General features: G+C 45.0%; 1 protein-coding gene across 3 annotated transcripts in view; it reads right to left on the bottom strand.

The window, feature by feature from the left end:
* The window catches only part of CDH17 (cadherin 17), a 52,455-nt gene extending 33,307 nt beyond the window's left edge, over positions 1-19,148 (bottom strand). Inside the window, exons 1-2 of one of the 3 annotated variants that reach the window (XM_084864702.1) lie at positions 19,011-19,148; positions 1,804-1,872 (exon numbers count right to left, since the gene is read on the bottom strand). In XM_084864702.1, coding sequence (XP_084720828.1) covers positions 1,804-1,848 — 45 coding nt within the window. In that variant the 5' untranslated portion in view covers positions 1,849-1,872; positions 19,011-19,148. Of the gene's footprint in view, positions 1-1,803; positions 1,873-14,220; positions 14,533-18,973 lie in introns of those variants that run through there. The other 2 variants (XM_084864703.1, XM_084864701.1) reach the window with 2 other exon arrangements.
* Positions 19,149-19,538: the final 390 nt, after the last annotated feature.

Below are 19,538 nucleotides of genomic sequence, written 5' to 3'. Positions count from 1 at the left end.
GATGGTTGGCCAGCCTGCCTGCTGGTCAAACTACTGGCCAAGGGGACAATTTATATATTAGCCTTTTATTATATAGGATATACACTGAGTGGCCAGATTGTTATGTGCTCAGAGATCATAAGAACCTGGCCACTCAGTGTGTTCGCGAAGGACATTTCAGAGGGTGGGAAGAGGACAGGTCACGTGGGGACGTTGGCCCCAGCAACAAGCTCTGAGCGCCTGGTCTTGGAGGATGAACTGCAGGTTACCTGCTCCCCCATCCTCCAACACGGGGCGGAAGGCTATGCTGGTTTCGGAGGTTTAGTTCTGTTCCCCTCGGTGAATATTTCGAACTGTGTGGGCTCTAGGCAGCTCCGTGGGTCTTGAAATTTGACATGTTATTTTTGAGTCACAGAAAAAAGGAACCAAGATCTGAGGTGAGGCCATCGAGATCAGTGGTTCTCAAGCTTTCAATGCCTCGACCCTTTAATACAGCTCCTCGTGTGGCGGTGACCCCCAACCATAAAATTATTTTCGTTGCTACTTCATCACTGTAATTTTGCTCCTGTGATGAATCGTAGTGTAAATATCTGTGCTTTCCGATGGTCTTAGGCTCCACGGCAGCAGTTCTCAACCTGTGGGTTGATCTGTCAGGTTCAGAAGTGTTAGCAGGGTCGCCTAAGGTATTGTAGATTTTCTTGGGTCACTTAATCTTTTCCGTGTTCAGATCTAGAAGCTTCTTCTAGAGAAAGCAAAGGCTTCCCCCCTAATCTAGCTTCATGATAAAATACTGGCAGGTGTGCCAAGACCGGTTTGGCTCAGTGGATAGAGCGTTGGCCTGCGGACTGAAAGGTCCCAGGTTCGATTCTGGTCAAGGGCATGTACCTTGGTTGCGGGCACATCCCCAGAAAGGGGTGTGCAGGAGGCAGCTGGTTGATGATTCTCTCTCATCGATGTTTCTAACTCTCTATCCCTCTCTCTTCCTCTCTGTAAAAAAATAAAAATATATATATTTAGAATACTGGCAGGTGTAAGACATTTGTGAGTCTAATGAGTGAAATCGGTCAAGGGTTGTATTTCTTCAGGTTCCAGCCAGCTCCAGCTCTAGCCTGTCAGTCAATACGTTTAGATCAACATGTGGCTAAAGACAAATTTAACTCGAAAACCCCAAAATAGTTATGGGAAGAAAAATACTGAGCAGAGCAGGGTTGAAAATAAATAAAATGCTTTCCTGTGTGTTTTAGTGGTTATTTTTCATGGTCAAGTAAAAAAAAAAAAGTCATGATTAAGGGACTTATACTAAGACCTGTATCAGTGTGCTTTTAGCTATATATGGCGGTCTAAACCGGAGTAGATAGACTTGTTTTAAACCTTACCCTAGTGCTTCTGGCTTTTAAGAGCTGAAGAGAAAGTATGGACACACGACTTGTAGCCATTTCATCAAAAATACCACTTTGGGGAAAACTGTGTCCTTGGTATGAGATTCAATTTTGATAAACTTTTTTTTTAATATATATTTTATTGATTTTTTTATAGAGAGGAAGGGAGAGAGATAGAGAGTTAGAAACATTAATGAGAGTCATTGATCAGCTGCCTCCTACACACACCCCACTGGGGATGTGCCCGCAACCAAAGTACATGCCCTTGACCGGAATCGAACCCGGGACCCTTCAGTCCGCAGGCCGACACTCTAATCCACTGAGCCAAACCGGTTTTGGCTGATAAACTTTTTAAAAAAGTGATAACCATTGTTCCTCTGGTATGCAACAGAAGGGTGGCAGGAAATGTTTTGGTAAAGAAAGAAAGAGCACGCTCTTTTCTTACCCAATAAAGTGTGAGGAGACACAAGCAGTGCAGATGGTGTGCCATCGCGGTTTTCTTTTATTCAATCTCCTGTGAATAAACCAGAGATCAAAGTGATTAGCTACCAGTCTGCTGAAATAAAATTTTTTAAATGCACTCATTTTACTAATATGTCAATCACTTTGTCATCTTTAGGTATTGTAGATTTTCTTGGTTCACTTAATCTTTTCCGTATAATTTTAAGTCTTTATACATGGGACACTAATAAACTCAGCACAGAAAAATGGTTATTAAAATTCCAAACCACTTTAAAAATTTAGGCCCTGGAATTTTTTTAATGCCTTACATTTGGATAGATTATAATTGAACTTTTAAAAGGTAGAAGTACGACCTGAGAATTAAAGAGAGCATTTATTAACCTCATCTATGTGGTAGATAATTTTTTGCTGGGTCATGAGGCAGCATTTAAAAAAATTTTTTAATGTTGCCCTGGCCAGAGTTGCTCAGTGGTTAGGGTGTGGGCCTCCACTCCAGAGGGCCACAGGTTTAATTTTGGGTCAAGGGCAGGTACCTGGGTTGCAGGTCCAGTCCCCGCCTCTGGTCTGGGGCATGTGTAGGAGGCAACCAATCTATGTGTAGGAGGCAACCAATCTATGCGTCTCTGTCACATCATATCTACGTTTCTCTTTTATCTCTTTCTCTCTCCCACTCTCTCTTTTTAAAAAATGAAAAAAAAATATTCTCACTTCCCCGGTGAGGATTCAAACACATTTTTTAATGTTGACATAACTGTAAACTTCCCCCATTTCCCCTCTTTCTAATCTCTACCTACCCCTGCTTCCCCCTCTTTGGGCTTTCACCATACTATTTTCCATGTCCATGGTGTATGTGTATATGTTCTTTAGCTAATCCCTTCAACTTCTTCATCCAGCCGAGACCGGTTTGGCTCAGTGGATAGAGCATCGGCCTGTGGACTAAAGGTCCCGGGTTCGATTCTGGTCAAGGGCATGTACCTTGGTTGTGCGCACATCCCTGGTAGGGGGTGCGCAAGAGGCAGCTGGTCGATGATTCTCTCTCATCGATGTTTCTAGCTCTCTATCCCTCTCCCTTCCTCTCTGTAAAAAATCAATAAAATATATTTTTTTAAAAACACACACACAAAAAAACTTCTTCATCCAGTCACCCCCCTGCCCTTCCCCTCTGGCTCCCACCAGTCTGTTCCATGTGCCCATGCTACTGGTCCCATTTTCCCATTTTGTTCATCAGTTTATTTTGTTTCCTGGATTCCACATATTAGTGAGATCACATGGTACTTGTCTTTCTCTGACTGGCTTAACATCAAACTCTCCAGTTCCATCCATGTTGTCACAAAGGGTAAGCATTCCTTTTTTTTTTTTTTTTTTTTTTTTTTTTTTTTTTTTTTTTACAGCTGCAGAGTGTTTCACTACATAAACATACCACAGTCTTTTTTATCTACTGGTGGGCTATTTCCAGACCTCGGCTATCCTATGTGACAAAGAGCTAATATGCGCATTAGACTGGACAGCAGAACGACCTTCTGGAATGACCTGGGCTGCGAGGGCCGAGTCCCTTACACGAATTTCGTGCATCCGGCCTCTTGTTGTAAATAATGTTGCTATGAACATATGCGTATATTCTTTCTGACCGATGTTTTGGGATTCTCAGGGTATATTGCCAGCAGTGGAATTCCTAGGTCAAAGGCTGTTCCATTTTAAATTTTTGAGGAAACTAGAGGGTCCTTCACAAACAGAATAACAGTGGTGCAGAAGACGGACTCAGTCAGACAGCCTGAACTGAACCCAGCTATCCCTGTTGTTAGTTGTGTGGTCATGAATATTCAAGTTAATATCCCTGTGCCTCAGTTTCCTCAAATGGAAAATGCATAGCAATTGCTCAGTAATAAATGTGTGCTCTAGGAGTTTCTCATAGGCAAAATTAGGTAGCAATTGTTATTCTTCATAAGTGTGTGTGTGTGTGTGTGTGTGTGTGTCTAAACTAATAAAAGAGAAACATGGAAATTGACTATTACTTCATGATGCCCACCAGCCAATCAGGAGTGAGCATGCAAATTAATCCAACAAAGATGGCGGCCCTGCCCCCCAGCCATTCCAGGCCTGGGCAGCACACCTGCAGGCATGGAACCGTGGGGCTGGGCAGGACGTCTGCTCTGAGGGGGAGGGCTGGGGGCAGAGGGAGCTACAGGAGCGAAGACAGAAGGTGGTGGCCAGAGCGAAGGCCTGGGTCCCGGGTGCCAGAGGAAAACCGGTGCCAGCAGCCAGGGGAGGAAGGCCTATTGCACGAATCTTCTAATATGCATATAAAGGAACTGAGGTTCAAAGTTAAGCAATTCGCCTAATGAAGTGATCCTGCCAGGCTTACAACCAGTTCTGTCAGATCTCAAAGTCCAAAACCTCTTTGATCCTTTCTACTGTAATCTATATCACGTGATAGCTGCAGGGAAGTAGATATAGTCACAGAGAGGTAGAGATATAAAATGTATATGTGCTATATAAATTAAGTAGCTTGCCCCAAGATTCCACAGCTATTTTAAGGAAGAGCCTGGACTAAAACCCGACTGAACAAATTCTTTGAATGTTGCAAAATTAGCTTTTGCCTCAGAATTAATTTGGTTGATGTGTCCAAACATCATTGCAGAATTGGCTCGTTTTGTTAAACACAAAAGAGATATATCTCTACTGCTTTGGACTGCTTTTGTGGTTTGAAAACACATAGAAGTGAATAATGATCCCAGGTTCTAGTATATTGAATTATAAAATAAATACAAAAAAAATAAGTTGCTATTCTTAAGTCTAACTAGGTGGGGTTGGGGGTGGGGTTATATTAGCAAGATGAACATGATCAGAAGTCACCAATATTTGCTTAAGAAAGTAAAAATATAGCCCAGCTGCTGTGGCTCAGTGGTTGAGAGTTGACCTATGAACCAGGAGGTCATGGTTCAATTCCAGGTTAGGGCACATGCTCAGGTTGCAGATTCAATCGTGCAGGAGGCAGCCGATCAATGATTCTCTCTCATCGCTGATGTTTCTCTCTCTCTCCCTCTCCCTTCCTCTCTGAAATCAATTATATATATATATATATATATATATATATATATATATATATATATATATATATATATATATTAAAAAGGAAAGTAAAAATATAGACAATAGTAACACATTTGGAGATCTTTCTCTTCAAACTCCTCCACACAAGATTTTCCCAGTGCTGGGCTTCACTTACTGCAGCCTTATCGCCCACGCCCTCCCCATACCCAGGGAGCCTGCACCAGGTGGACTTTGCACCCTGAGCTCTCCTCTGCCCTGCTTGGCACTCGCTGTCCTCCCCACCCAGCACCAGCCCCACCCACAGTCCGCGGACAATTAATATTTGCTTCGTGAAGTTCCATTGAGAGGACCCGTCCTCACCTCTGCTTCTACTATCTCATCATCAGCTCCAGAGTATTTGTGTATTTGAAAAGCATTGAATTGTTATAACGAGCTCCAATAATGCCCCAGATCCTGTGCTAAGAAGTAGGACCCCCAGAATAAGAGCACGGTGTCTGTCTTCGGGCCGCTGGCACGTAAATCCCACTTCCTTCATGAGCTCATCCCTGATTTATAAGCCAAAAGTATCTTCTCAAAGCCCCTCCTGCCCACATCTTTTTTTTAAAAAATATATCTTAATTGATTTTTAACAGAGAGGAAGAGAGAGGGATAGATAGAGAGCTAGAAACATCAAGGAGAAACATCGACCAGCTGCCTCTTGCACACCCCCTCCCCAGAACCGAACCTGGGACCTTTCAGTCCGCAGACCAACGCTCTACCACTGAGCCAAACCGGTTTCGGCAGTATCTACTTTTGAGAGTTATGGGATTCCGTGAACTAATATTTCTAACCGTGTTTGCCAAATGAAAATTCATCCTGCCACCCAAGTTTGCTTAGACACAACCTTAACCATTGCCTGCAGGTGTTTCCTTTCTCAATGCCCAGCTTTCTGTGGCTCCAAGAATGAGACTGCTCAAGAAGCACCCTTCATTTTTTTTTTTTTTTTAATTTTTGAGGAAATGTCGTACTGTTTCCGCAGTGGCTGCACAGTCTGCATTCCCACCAGCAGTGCAAGGGGGTTCCTTTTTCTCCGCATCCTCATCAGCACTTGTCGTTTGTTGATTTGTTTATGTCGTTTGTTGATTTGTTTACGATAGCCATTCTGACAGGTGTGAGATGGTACCTCATTGTCGTTTTGATTTGCATCTCTCAGATGATTAGTGACTTTGAGCATCTTTTCATACGTCTCTTGGCCTTCTATATGTCCTCTTTCGAAAAGTGTCTATTTAGGTCCTTTTGCCCATTTTTTTGATTGGATTGTTTATCTTCCTTTTGTGAAGTTGTATGAGTGCCCTGTAAATGTTGGAGATTAAGCCCTTATCAGAAATATCATCGGCAAATATGTTCTCCCATGCAGTGGGCTTTCTTGTTGTCTTGTTGATGGTTTCTTTTGCTGTGCAGAAGCTTTTTATTTTGATGTAGTCTCATTTGTTTATCTCCTCCCTAGTTTCCAGTGTCCTAGGAGCTGTTTTGTTATGACAAAGGTCTGTTATTTTGCTACCTATGGCTTCTTCTAAGATTTTTATTGTTTCCCATTTTACATTTAAGTCCTTTATCCATTTTTGAGTTTATTTTAATGTATGGTGTAAGTTGGTGGCTTAGTTTCATTTTTTTGCAAGTATCTGTCCAGTTTTCCCAACACAATTTGTTGAAGAGATGTCTTGACCCCATTGTATGCTCTTGCCTCCTGTATTGAGAATAATGGCTTGTGTCAATTTCTGGGTTCTCTGTTCTGTTCTACTGGTCTATATGTCTGTCTTGTGCCAGTACCAGGCAGTTTTGAGAATAGTGGCTTTGTAATATAGCTTGATATCTGGTATTATGATCCCTCCAAAATTGTTCTTCTTTCTCAAGGTTGCTGCAGCTATTTTGGATCTTTTTTATTATTTATTTTTTATTCCAGATGAATTTTTGGAGAATTTGTTCTAGGTCTTTGAAATATGTCATTGGTATTTTAATGGGGGTTGTGTTGACTTTATAGATTGCTTTGGGTAGTATGAACATTTTAATGATGTTAATTCTACCAATCCATGAACATAGTATGGTCTTCTATTTGTTCATGTCTTCCTCTTTCTTTTCAGCATCAAAAAAATTAAAAATTGAACTGCCATTTGTCCCAGTAAAACCACTTCTAGGAATATATCATAAGAAAACAGAAACACCAATCAGAAAGGATATATGTACCCCTATGTTCATAGCAGCACAATTCACCATAGCTAAGATTTGGAAACAGCCTAAATGCCCATTAGCAGATGAGTGGATTAGAAACTATGGTACATCTACACAATGGAATACTATGCTGCTGTTAAAAAAAAATTCTTACCGTTTGCAACAGTATGGATGGAACTGGAGAGCATTATGCTAAATGAAATAAGCCAGTCAGTGAAAGATAAATACCACATGGTCGCACTCATTTGTGGAATATAAAGAACATTATAAACGGTTGAACACAAATAGATACAGAAGAAAAGAAGCATCTGACAGACTGTCAAACTCCAGCGGGAAGGCAGGAGAGGGTTGGGAGGCTAAGAGATCAACCTAAGGACTTGTATGCCTGCACATAAGCATAACTAAAAGATACAAGACAATGGGGTGGGGAGGGGTTGAGGGCAAGTGCGGGGGTGGGGGTGGGTAGGGGAGGCCAGTGGGGGGGAAGGTCAGTGGAGGGGGAAAAAAGGAGATATAAGTACTACTATTTGTAATACCTCAAACAATAAAACAAATAATTTTTTTTATTTTTGAAAAAGAAGCAGCACCCACCCTTCACAGCCAACATCCCCACAGCCAACCACATCCACACCAGGATTATGCCAGAAGAGGACTTTGGCCTCGCCAACAAGCTTTGCCTGGACATAATTCCACGAATGAATAGCACATCCTGGATCCTAAGGCTGCTGGGAGGAAACCATCGTTTATAACTAAAACTGCCCACCACCACCCAACCATCCATACTTGATAGAGTCCCTCACGAACACTACTTTGGGAAAGGACTGGAGTCACTTTTAGGATAATTCAGTGACATTTTATCTCAACTCCCTAAAATAACCGATCCAATCATCTGCTTGGAATTTTTGCTATGTCTCAGGGTTTCCCCCAGATTCAAAGACTAAATTCAGACAGTTTCTACAGCAACTATCTGAGAGGCCAAGCATATCCTTAGCAACACAGGTCAAAGGTTTAGAGGGAAAAGGCAGGAGGGGGTGCAGGGGGAATTCTGAAAAGCCGCCACCACTTGTTTTGACCATGGGCCACTGACAAATAAGGGGCCAGGGCTGGGAGTCTTGCCGTCTACAGCTCATGCTTTCGTTTAATTCACCACAGCCCACGACACACTGACATTCCCCCACGTCTCAATCTGTGTTCAGGCAGAATAACAGCACAAAGGCGAATGACACTTACTGAAAACCATTTGCCACATACATGCTGAGACTTCTATATGAATTATTGTATTGATTTCTCATAAGAACCCCATGAAGCAGACACTATTAACATTTAGCTCTTAAAGATCAAAAATCAAAATGTGCAGAAACCGGTTTGGCTCAGTGGGATAGAGCGTTGGCCTACGGACTGAAAGGTCCCGGGTTCGATTCCAGTCAAGGCATGTACGTTGGTTGCGGGCACATCCCCAGTAGGGGGTGTGCAAGAGGCAGCTAATCGATGATTCACTCTCATCGATATTTCTAACTCTCTATCCCTCTCTCTTCCTCTCTCTATAAAAAATCAATAAAATATATATTTTTAAAAATCAAAATGTGAGGGTCAAAGGAAGTTAGACTTGCCCACGATCACCCTGCCTGGCTAATTCCACATCTATGCTTTCATTCATATAGTATTCTCCCTCTGAAGGTCCAAACATCATATCAGCACCTGATGCCACTTTATTTGTTACATATCCTTCCAGACATTCAATGAAGTTGCCATTTTTCACTCAATGGTGGCTTTCCTCTGCAGATGCTGCCATGACTCCCTTTCTCAGAAGAGCATCACGCAGGAGGGTTAGCTCTTATAGCACATACATTTCTCCTCGGTTCCCTTCTCACCTTCCTCTCAGCAGTCTCCCCCTTTTTGAAAAAAAAATTTTTTTATTGATTTTTAGAGAGGAAGAGAGAGATAGAAACATCAATGATGAGAGAGAATCATCGGTCGGCTGCCTCTTTCGCTCCCCTGACTGGGGAATCGAACCTTGACCTCCTGGTTCATAGGTCAATGCTCAAGCACTGAGCCACCCTAGCCAGGCCCATTTTTTTAATCAAGCCAAGTGCTTTGGGCTAAATAGTGTCCTCCTCCAAAAAAAAGGAACTCCTCATATGTTGGAGTTCTAACTTCCAAGTACCTCAGGCTATGATCTTATTTGGAGATAGGGTCTTTACAGAGGTGATGAAGTTAAAATTAATCGTTAGGGTGGGCCCTGATCCAATGGAACTGGAGTCCTCATAAAAAAAAAAGGCAAATGTGGATCCAGAAATGGGCCTAGAGTGAAGGCAATGTGCAGAGACATAAGGGAAAGACAGCCATCCACAGCCTATGGGAGAAGATCCTCATGGCCCCAGAAGGAACCAGCCCTGCTGACACCTGGATTTTGACCTCCAGCCTCCGGATGGGTGAGACAATACATTTCTGTTGGTTAAGCCACTTCACCTGTTAGAGCAGTCCTTGCAAACTAATACACAAAGAAACTCTAGTTTTCACTGAGAAAGATGCAGCCATCCCAGGATAGAGGTAGTCTGGTGGAGCTTTGTTAGAGGCCCGGTGCACGAAATTCATGCAAGTGCCTTGGCCCTGCGCACCACCCTCCTCTCCCCGCCACCACCCGGCCAGGGGCCCCTACTGCTTCTGCCGTGGCCCCCACCCGCTGCGGCTTTGTCCAGAAGAAAGGACATCTGGAAGGACAGCCAGTCTAATTAGCATTTATACTTTTATTATTATAGATTACACGTGCAGCACCCACAGGAAGTCCGCTTGAAGGTTGGATGATTTTCCTATTGGGCTTCAATCCTCCCAAGAGGCATTTCCAGACAGTCTGGTCACCTCCCCATTTGTCTGAGTGAGCACAGGGAATTCTTCTGTCCCATGTCTCCAAACTTATAAGTAACTCAATATACAAGCATCGATTTTTTCCCCCTTATAAAAAGCTAAGTTATAGATAAACTTTAAATAGAGTCAGTTATTTCTCATGTTTTGTTTTGTTTTGAAATATATTTTTATTGATTTCAGAGAGGGAGAGAGAGATAGAAACATCAATGATGAGAGAATCATTGATTGGCTGCCTCCTGCACACCCCTCACTGGGGATCAAGCCTGTAACCTGGCACGTGCCCTGACTGGAATCGTTCGAACCCAAGGACCCTTTAGTCTGCAGGTCAATACTCTATCCACTGAGCCAAATCGACTAGGGCTCATCCTTTTTGCTTTTTTAAAAAAAATTCCATTAAAAGCTTGGAATTAAGTTAATTAATTTTTTTCTAAAATTGAGCCATGCATTTCTAAAGAACAATGAAGACGCAGAAAGAAAAGACTGCAAATTTTGTTTTCAAATATCACAGGTGACGTGGGTGGGAAAGGATGGGACTGGAATTCATAACACCACCGGCACCAAGCAGCACCAATACCCTGGGTACCGTTTTCCACCTCTGCATTATTATAATTTATAAAGCAAGACCAGATGTGAACCAAGAGCAGATTAAAAGCTCATGCACACCACTGTTCGCCAAGGCAGGTTCAGACCATCACGCCCCTTTGGGCCTCACTCACACATCTCCGGCACCATCGCTATCCCTTAAGGTTCAGACAAATCACAAGGGATCAGACCAACCGGCACCTCTGACAAATGAGAGACCCGATTGGAGTGGCCATTCATAAGCTAGAAACAGGCCCACATAAAATGAGGGCTGCTGCCTCACCCTTCAGGCTGATTAGGAGGGAAGGAAGGAGGGAAGGAGGGGTGGGTGTGCCCCCTCAAACCCACACCAGACACGCCTACTGTGATGTCAAACACACATGACACCTCACCTTGAACGAGGTCAAAGGGAAGGGAAGACCCACCTGGGTACAGCAGATGGCTATTCTGCCAGGGTACTTCCCCGGCAGCCTACACTGGTTGTCAATGAATCCCCTGGGGTGTGCGGGCTCACTTAGCAGAAACCCTGGGTGGGGGCAGGCCAAGGACTCTCTCCTCCCTATTGAGCAGAACGTCACCCGGGCTTCCCTGGACTGTTCCTCGTCACAGGCGCCTTAATTATGTTTGACTCTTTCTTCATGTATTACATAGCATCTCTCTGTATGAGAAAGTGTGCGGATGAGCATTTTTGTCACATCCGGGGCTTAGAAATTCGGTATGAGGCAAATCCAAATTAGACCCCATCCTCCTGGGTTTAGATACTGAGATTAATACTAGTTTGACAAAAACGTGCCATCGAGTTCAAGGGTGGCAGGTTAACTTTCTGATTTCTTGAATTTAACCAAGACCGGCATCTGGGATGGGCAAGAGAGTAAAGGGGAAATAAGTTACTTCCAGCTTATGGAGGGGTCGCATACCATGTGACATCTCACTCATGAGCTGGTTCTTTAACATTAAAACTTCACAACTAGCTAGCATTGTGTGAGCATTTAAGTTTAGCACGTTGGACAACTTATTTCAGATCCCGATGCTATAAAGTAGGTCCTGTTGGCATCCTACAGGACAGGAACCAAACCCAGGGAGGTGAGGGAGGTGGAACTGCCAAGACCAAGCACAGGGCCCTCCATGTGAGAAAGGTGAGTCCTTCTTTTGTTTAAACATTCTTGTTGTTGTTGTTAATCCTCAACCCAAGGATAATTTTCCATTGATTTTTAAAGAGAGTGGAAGGAAGGGCGAGAGACACACACAGAGAAACATCCATGTGAGAGAAACACATCAATTGGTTGCCTCCCACACAGGCCCTTACCAGGGCCAGAGATTGGGCCTGCAACTGAGGAATCGAACCCGAGACTCTTCAGTCTGTGGGCTGACACTCTATCCACTGAGCAAAACTGGCGAGGGCTAAACATTAAGAGCATAAATCTACCATCTCGACTTCTCTTTGTTTCTTATCAAGCACTACAGGTTCTGACGTCTTAAGATAATTAAATTATGGAAAGGAAAGATTGATTCAGAATATCATGAATAAGAAAACTCAATATGCCAGTTTGACAGAATATTTCCAGAGAAATTAAGTTTTCTTTGTGCTATATATAGCTTGGATGGCTTGGTTTCTTACATATGCTTCAGAGAAAAATCGAGTTTAGTATCATTCATACCTCAGCTGCTGAATGGCTAACTGCTTTTGGTACCAGTTCTTGTACCTCAAGAATCATTCCTGTTTGTTCTCACAAGGACCATAGGTAGAGAGAGATTCTTCTACAAACCCCAAAGGAGGCCACACCCACACCTCACCAAAAACTCGTGTATGCAACAGCAGAGGGGCTTTGAAATAACTCAAAAAGAAGTAAATCCCAACCGTTTGATCATTCTCTGATATTGCTGGCCCCGCTTCCTTAACGTATCAATAGAATAAGTTGCTCACGTATTCAGCAAAGGTATAATTATTGTAGATTCCGCCCTTCTTCCCTGGAGAACAAAACAGCAACTTCTCACCCTGACCCGGGTCCCCTAACCTGAACTTCCTCATGGAAAGGAGAGTTCACAGCACCGAGTCCCTTACTGGCTTCTCTGATGTATTCTCACAACCCCTTGTGTCCGAGTGCCTCCATTTTACAGATGAGAACACCAAGGTTCAGAGGGTTCAAGCAATGTGCCCCGTGCCTGCCGGCTGGTAAATCATAAAACCAGCCCAACCCACTGCCCAGCCCAGAAGGCTCAGGAACGCCACGCCCTGTAAACCCTGATAAACTCTCATTCAGAGAGAGACTCATTCTGTCCCCAGAGGGGAGCCCAATGCGGTCATTTGCCTTGTCCTCTAAATGTGTGCCCTCTTCTTCCCAGCTCTTTCCCACTTGCCGTCTACGTTTTTGAAGAAAAATTAAAGACAAGCCATCCCCAATATCAGGGAATGCCTTGTCCCCCCAATCTCCTGCTCCCCGCCCCCTATCTCAGAGGGCACCTGTCCCCAGAAAGTCGCCGTAAGAAAGACGAAACGGACACAGAGGTAGGGACTGGCTCTCCGGAGGCACCGGTGGGCCGTATGTGACTTGACATCTCCACAGAGTCACCCGTTCCCGGAGGCTGCGAAGAAGGGCCAGAAGCCAGGGACACACACCTCAAGCCCAGCTTTCCCAAAGGTGAAAGCAGGTCTGTCGCTCTGTTTGCAATTCTTATTCCAGTACTTTTACTTATTATTTATTTTCTTGTTAAAGACCATGTTCTTTGTTTTGGTGTCTTTTAAAAAACTATAGTTCACAAGCAATTTTATACTAGGTTCAGGCATACAGCATAGTGACTCGACATGTATGTACCTCACAAAATGGTCATCACCGTCAGTCCAGTAACCCCTTGTCAGCACCATGGTTACTAGGAGATTCCTGACTGTATTCCCTGTGCTACACTTTACATCCCCATGACTTTTTTAAAAATATATTTTATTGATTTTTTACAGAGAGGAAGGGAGAGGGAGAGAGAGAGTTAGAAACATCGATGAGAGAGAAACATTGATCAGCTGCCTCCTGCACACCTCCTACTGGGGATGTGCCCGCGACCAAGGTACATGCCCTTGACCAGAATTGAACCTGGGACCCTTCAGTCCACAGGCCGACGCTCTATCCACTGAGCCAAACCAGTTTCGGCCCATGACTTATTCTATAACTGGAAGAAAGACTTCTTTTCTCTCAAACGCCTCCCCTCCCCTGCTGTGTCCCAGACAGTCGTAAGGATTGCACACAGAACCTCGTCCTCTGAGGAATCGTTAGGATGCTCAGGCTTTGAAGAGAAGACCCCTTGGGAGAGTGAGATCCCAACCCCAGTTTCTAGGAGACGAGAAGCAGAGCATCTTGGTGCTAGCCACGTCCATATTCCCATCCCAGAGAATGCTTGTAATACTTATTCAGACACCCCCACCCTCAACCTGGCCTAGATGCCACTATCAAGTTTGACTCAACCGGAGCGGCTTCATCCGATGCAGTTATGGAGGTGGGTGAGCGGAAAGAAAGTCCTTAAGAGACGGTGCTCGGAAAGCAAAACTTGTCCCACCAGTTATGAGCTTCCCTTCCCAGCAATACTCCACAGCACGGCCTCAGGGGACAAACTTGTCCAGCGGCTTCTGAGCGCCCTGCTCCACCATGTGTTCTGCCATTCCTGAAGAAATGCGTTACCCACAGAGCTAAGACGCGTCCACGCTTACCTTCCTGTGAGCAAATAACCTCGCAGCTGCCGAGGCTCCTGCTGGGACGTCAGGTTCCCCGCGAGGAGCAGGCCGACTGCCCTGCTCTGCTCCCCAGAGGCCGCTCCCTTCCATCCGGTCAAACATTAACCACCGGCTGCTTCACGGTCTCAGGAGCCACCCGACGTCACAAACCCTCTTACTGTGGTCACTCCGGCCGGACAGAAGTTCATTCACAACGAATACACAGCCAAGCACGTTTCTGGGTTTTCCGAATGTAGATAATACACTAGAAGGCAGGCAAGGAGGAGGGGGAGCATAAAAGCTCTCTGTGGATCCCACTCCCTCCAGAGGACGAGCTCCATGACCTCAAAGACGGCGATTCACTCCCCTTCGGCACCGCCCCCCAACTCGTAGCAGGGCTGGCACAGAAAGCTCAACGGACAGACATTGGAGCGGATTCCGTTTCAAACACAAGCCCGTGGGATGCCAGGTCTGAGCAATGAGGCTGTTTGATCGAAAAGCGGCCACAAGACACGGAGGAAATGACTCAGAGAGCTCAGCAAAGACACCAACTGGCTGCACCTGCTTCGGAGGTCCTAGGCCCATGGTCCACAGAGCCAAACATCAACAGCTCAACCACTGCATTTCTCTGGAGAGCCACATTTTTTGTAAACTTAAACTTCTTCGAACGCCACTTCTTCAAAATAGACTCGCCCAGGCCGTGGCATGGTTGTGGAAGAGCCACACTCCAGGGGCCGAAGAGCCGCAAGTGGCTCGCGAGCCGCGGTTTGCCGTAGGGTGCCTTTGAAGCCTGAAAGAAACAGCCAGGAGTCGCCGTCACTTAAAACACAAGCCGAGCCCTTTGCGGAAGGGAAATGTTTTAGGGCACGACTGCTGTCTGCCCAGCAAGCCGGGCTCCGGCCGGGACAGAGGCTGCTTTCCGCAGACCCCGTAGACACCGATTGCAACGGACGTTCATTCCGACATAAAGCAGCTCTCCTCCCTCGCCTCCTGTTAGGAGCTGGTTCCTGGATCAGGTTTTGTCCTGAACTGGCCAATCACCTACAGCAGTGTTTCCCAACCTTCTCTCATGATGAGAATCACCTGGTGGAGTTGTTAAAACACAGATTCCTGAATCCCAACTAAGAAGTGCTAAACTAGAATTTTTGGGAACATATAGGTAAAATTGCATACCTAACTTAGTGCTCTGTATATAAAATCTGTCTTAGAGCACTAGTTAAGTATACAATTTTACCTATATGTTCCCAAAAATTCTAGTTTAGCACTTCTTAGTTGGGATTCAGGAATCTGTGTTTTAACAACTCCACCAGGTGATTCTCATCATGAGAGAAGGTTGGGAAACACTGACCTACAGTAATTAACCGTACGTGGTAGCATTCACCGATGAGTACCATGACTATCCCCACTTTGACCTCTATAATTCTTAGGCACCTGCCACGCTGTATAAGGATCCATTTCTTCTTGCCTTATCTATACATTTCCCTTTATAAACTATTAATTATCAGACCAGACCAGTCTTTCTTCAGCCTTTCCCTGTCTCCTGCTTACAGAGCCAGACTATCAGTCTTAGGACTTTTCCCTGTGTCGGTGCGTAGGAATATCCTTTTTCTCACCATTCTGAGAATGGATTCACCTATCAAGAAGTTACTTTTTTCCACTCAAAAATGAGATCTCCGATTAAACAATAAAAGCCAACAGCTCCAGATTTCTTAAGTCAAGGCCTCTTTTAGACGGATTTCTGATTCACCCGTCAGTCACTCTGGGAATCCACACTGAAGAGAAGAATCAATGTGATTTTTTTGTCTAATGTGCTACATGTCACCATGTCTTCGCTGACCTTCCGATACTCATTCCTGGGCTTCTCCTGAGCTGTGTGTGTTTTCCACAGGAGCGCAGCCCCCGAAGAGATGGGCTTCCTCCTTTCCAGCTCCCCGGAGAGGACCTCTGGCTGCTCTAAGCCTCCTTTATCCCGAGGATCTGAGAGTGAAACCATCTCATTGTGTGCGGTGGTCACCACACCGGGTAGACCAGTAGGCCCAGGAGGGATCCTTCCTCTTTTGTCTCACCTGCCGGCATAACCATGTGTGGGGAGATGAGGTCAGCAAGGCTAAGCCGTTCTCACACCCGGGCCTGAAAAAAATGGTCTGGTTCTATAAAACCAAGTAGCTTCCACCTGAGGGTTTCACATCCTGGTGGGAGGAGTTGGCTTGACAGGCAGGCAGGCAGGCAGGCAGGGGGGCCCTGGGAAACACAGGCAGCAGAATACAGGCAGGGGCAGACCCAGCCTCATCCCAGGAACCAACCGAGCAGAAGTAATAGAATGTTTTGGGTGTTTTTTGTTTGTTTGTTTTTGGGGGGGTTTTGTGTGTGTGGTTTTTTTTTCATTGATTTTTTACAAAGAGGAAGAGAGAAGGATAGAGAGTTAGAAACATTGATGAGAGAGCATCATCAATCAGCTGCCACTTGCACACCCCCCACTGGGGATGTGCCCGCAACCAAGGTACATGCCCTTGACCAGAATCGAACCCGGGACCTTTCAGTCCACTGAGCCAAACTGGTTTCGGCAGGAATAGAATGTTTTTAGACTCAGAATGGGGTTGGAGGGACATGGGAAATCAGGGAGGGTCTGCAACAATAAGGTGAAGCGACCCCTAGGAACAGAGAAAGTTCAGGTCCGTTCCTGAGCAAGAACAATTGAGGGACTCAATCGGTGGCCACACGAGTAAATACAGAACAGGCTTGTAGCAAATATAAGCCCCTAGACCCGTGGTCAGCAAACTGCGGCTTGCAAGCCACATGCGGCTCTTTGGCCCCTTGAGTGTGGCTCTTCCACAAAATACCACGGCCTGGGCGAGTCTATTTTGAAGAAGTGGTGTTCGAAGAAGTTTTAAGTTAAAAAAAATGTGGCTCTCCAAAGAAATTTCCATCGTTGTCCTGTTGATATTTGGCTCTGTTGACTCATGAGTTTGCTGACCACTGCCCTAGACTAAAAGGCTTCAGTGGCAACCCCTTGTTAACAAGATCAAGACAGATATTAAATGTTATTGAAACTAGTATTACATACTCCTGTTCGGTGAGGCTTGAGTGTAGATAGACTCATGACAAATGCTCTCAAAATACATGAGATGTCACACACACACAGAGTACATACTAGTGTGTAAGTACATAAACATTGGAAACGTTTAGCATTCATGGACTCTATTTACTTTGAGTTTTAAAGAACACAAGTATTAGAAATGTAACTTGAATTTTAAGAATAATTCCAAATTTTCATAAGGTTTCTCCCTGGCAGATGATCCAAACTTTGTTTCTTGCTCACTGACACTGCCCATAAATTAAACTTTACTTACAGATTTTTCCAGGCTAATGTTGGAGGGATGGTTAAAGCGACACCACAGACAAAAAGGCTAAAATGTGATTAACACCACGAAGCTGCTAGTCAGAAGTATTTGCCCGAATCCTTTCAATTGCTCACTTCTTTCTGTCATATATAGATTATTTACATCTCTTTTGCTCTGATCAAAGGAACCAGTAATTTTTATCTCAAAATTTCCTTATTATTCCTATTGTTACTGAGTATGTGTTGAACGACTGAACTACCATTAAAATGGATTCCTGAAACACAGGGCAGAACACACATGCTCCTAGTCTTTGGATTTACTCTGGAAGGATGTACAAACAGTAGAAAACTATTTTCTATTGTTATGAATCGTAATGTAAATATCTGTCATTTTGCTACGGTTATGAATCATAATGTGAATAGCTGTGTTTTCTTATGGTCTTAGGCGAAAAACACAGGTATTTACATTATGATTCATAACAGTAGCAAAATTACAGTTATGAAGTAACAACGAAAATAGTTTTATGGTTGGGGGTCACCACCACATGAGGAGCTGTATTAAAGGGTCGAGGCATTAGGAAGGTGGAGAACCACTGCTTTAAAGGATCATTCAGTGAGTTAAGACTTAGGTAACAAAATAAATCACTAGAACCGTACGTGATAGGTGGCCATACCTTCTCTAAACCACCACTCCAAAAGAGAAAACCAGTAGTGGTTAACAACACAGACTTGACTAAAAGTTCGCCGAAGCCCACCACTTTTTTCTATCCCCCAAAAAAGGTTTTCTGAGGACAAAGACTAACTTTTCGGTGGCAGGGCTCAGCCTCGGCTGCACAGAATCCTGGGGATTGCGATCTGATTGCTCTCTGGAGAAACCTGACAACCATCATTTGTAACGTTCTCCTCCCGCCATCAGCTGAGGTCGAGAGCCTCCAGGCTAAGGTGGCAGCTTTGCCAGGAGCTTTCTGTAGGATCTCGTCTAACCTTCACCACAACCCTGGGAGGTAGCCTTTGTTATCACTGGGATGGCCTTACAAATAAGGAAACCGAGGAACAAAGAAGATAACAATGGATTCTCCAAGGTTTGAATCTTGGTCTTCATCTTTTAAAACAGCAAAGCACTGGAACAGCTACCCTCAGCTGAGCCCCAGGACCAGCCTGCTGACCACGTCCCCCCCACCACCCTGGTTACCTACACGGAACAGCAATCCGGGGTGGCCCAAGGTCCCTTAGCAGATCGACCAGCTCACAGATCCACAGCCAAAGTATCAATACCTCCAACTCCAGGAGCAGTCCCCCCCGCTGTGCCCCCCGCCCCGAGCCCCCTTTCCTGAGACTCCCATCGCTGGGACGCGTGCCCCAGCTGATCCACCTGCCCAGGTAGCATTTCCACGAACGGATGACACCAACCGCTTTGTCCCAGGGCCAAGCCTTCTCTCCAGCTGACCTGTCCGTAGGTTTCCTCCTGCCCTCCTCGGTCGGAGCAGTAGCGTCACTCGGCTGGCGAATATCCAGTTGTTGGAGTAGGCAGCGAGATAGACCTGGGCTGCGAGAGTAGTTAGGGTCTGCAGGGGATGCGTGGGAGACATGACATACCCAAAATAGGAAAAAAGAAAAAAAAAATAGCAGAGCCAAATATGAAGAAAGTGAAGAGGCAAAAGAACAACACAAGAAACTCTCCAGGATGTGGTCTAACAGATAGCACGGCATCTGGGTAGGGGAGCCTCGAAGCTTAAGGAGATGTGTTTTTCTGAAACGTGAAGGGGGGGCGGGAAGGTGATTCCAACCCAGGAATATAAATCCTCTGGACCCCCAAATAAGTGGGGCACCTGGTTTGATTTCAGCCAGCTGAGTTGCCCGCTCAGACTATACCAGAGTGTGTTCCTTTTCCGCAAATAAATTCTCACCTCCTGCCGAAACCAGTTTGGCTCAATGGATAGAGGGTCGGCTTGGGGACTGAAGGGTCCTGGGTTCG

The sequence above is a fragment of the Pipistrellus hanaki genome (genome assembly GCF_964339955.1).
Source record: "Pipistrellus hanaki genome assembly, chromosome: 17".
In the NCBI taxonomy this organism is placed as follows: domain Eukaryota; kingdom Metazoa; phylum Chordata; class Mammalia; order Chiroptera; family Vespertilionidae; genus Pipistrellus; species Pipistrellus hanaki.
This window is presented reverse-complemented; position numbering and strand designations above follow the sequence as displayed.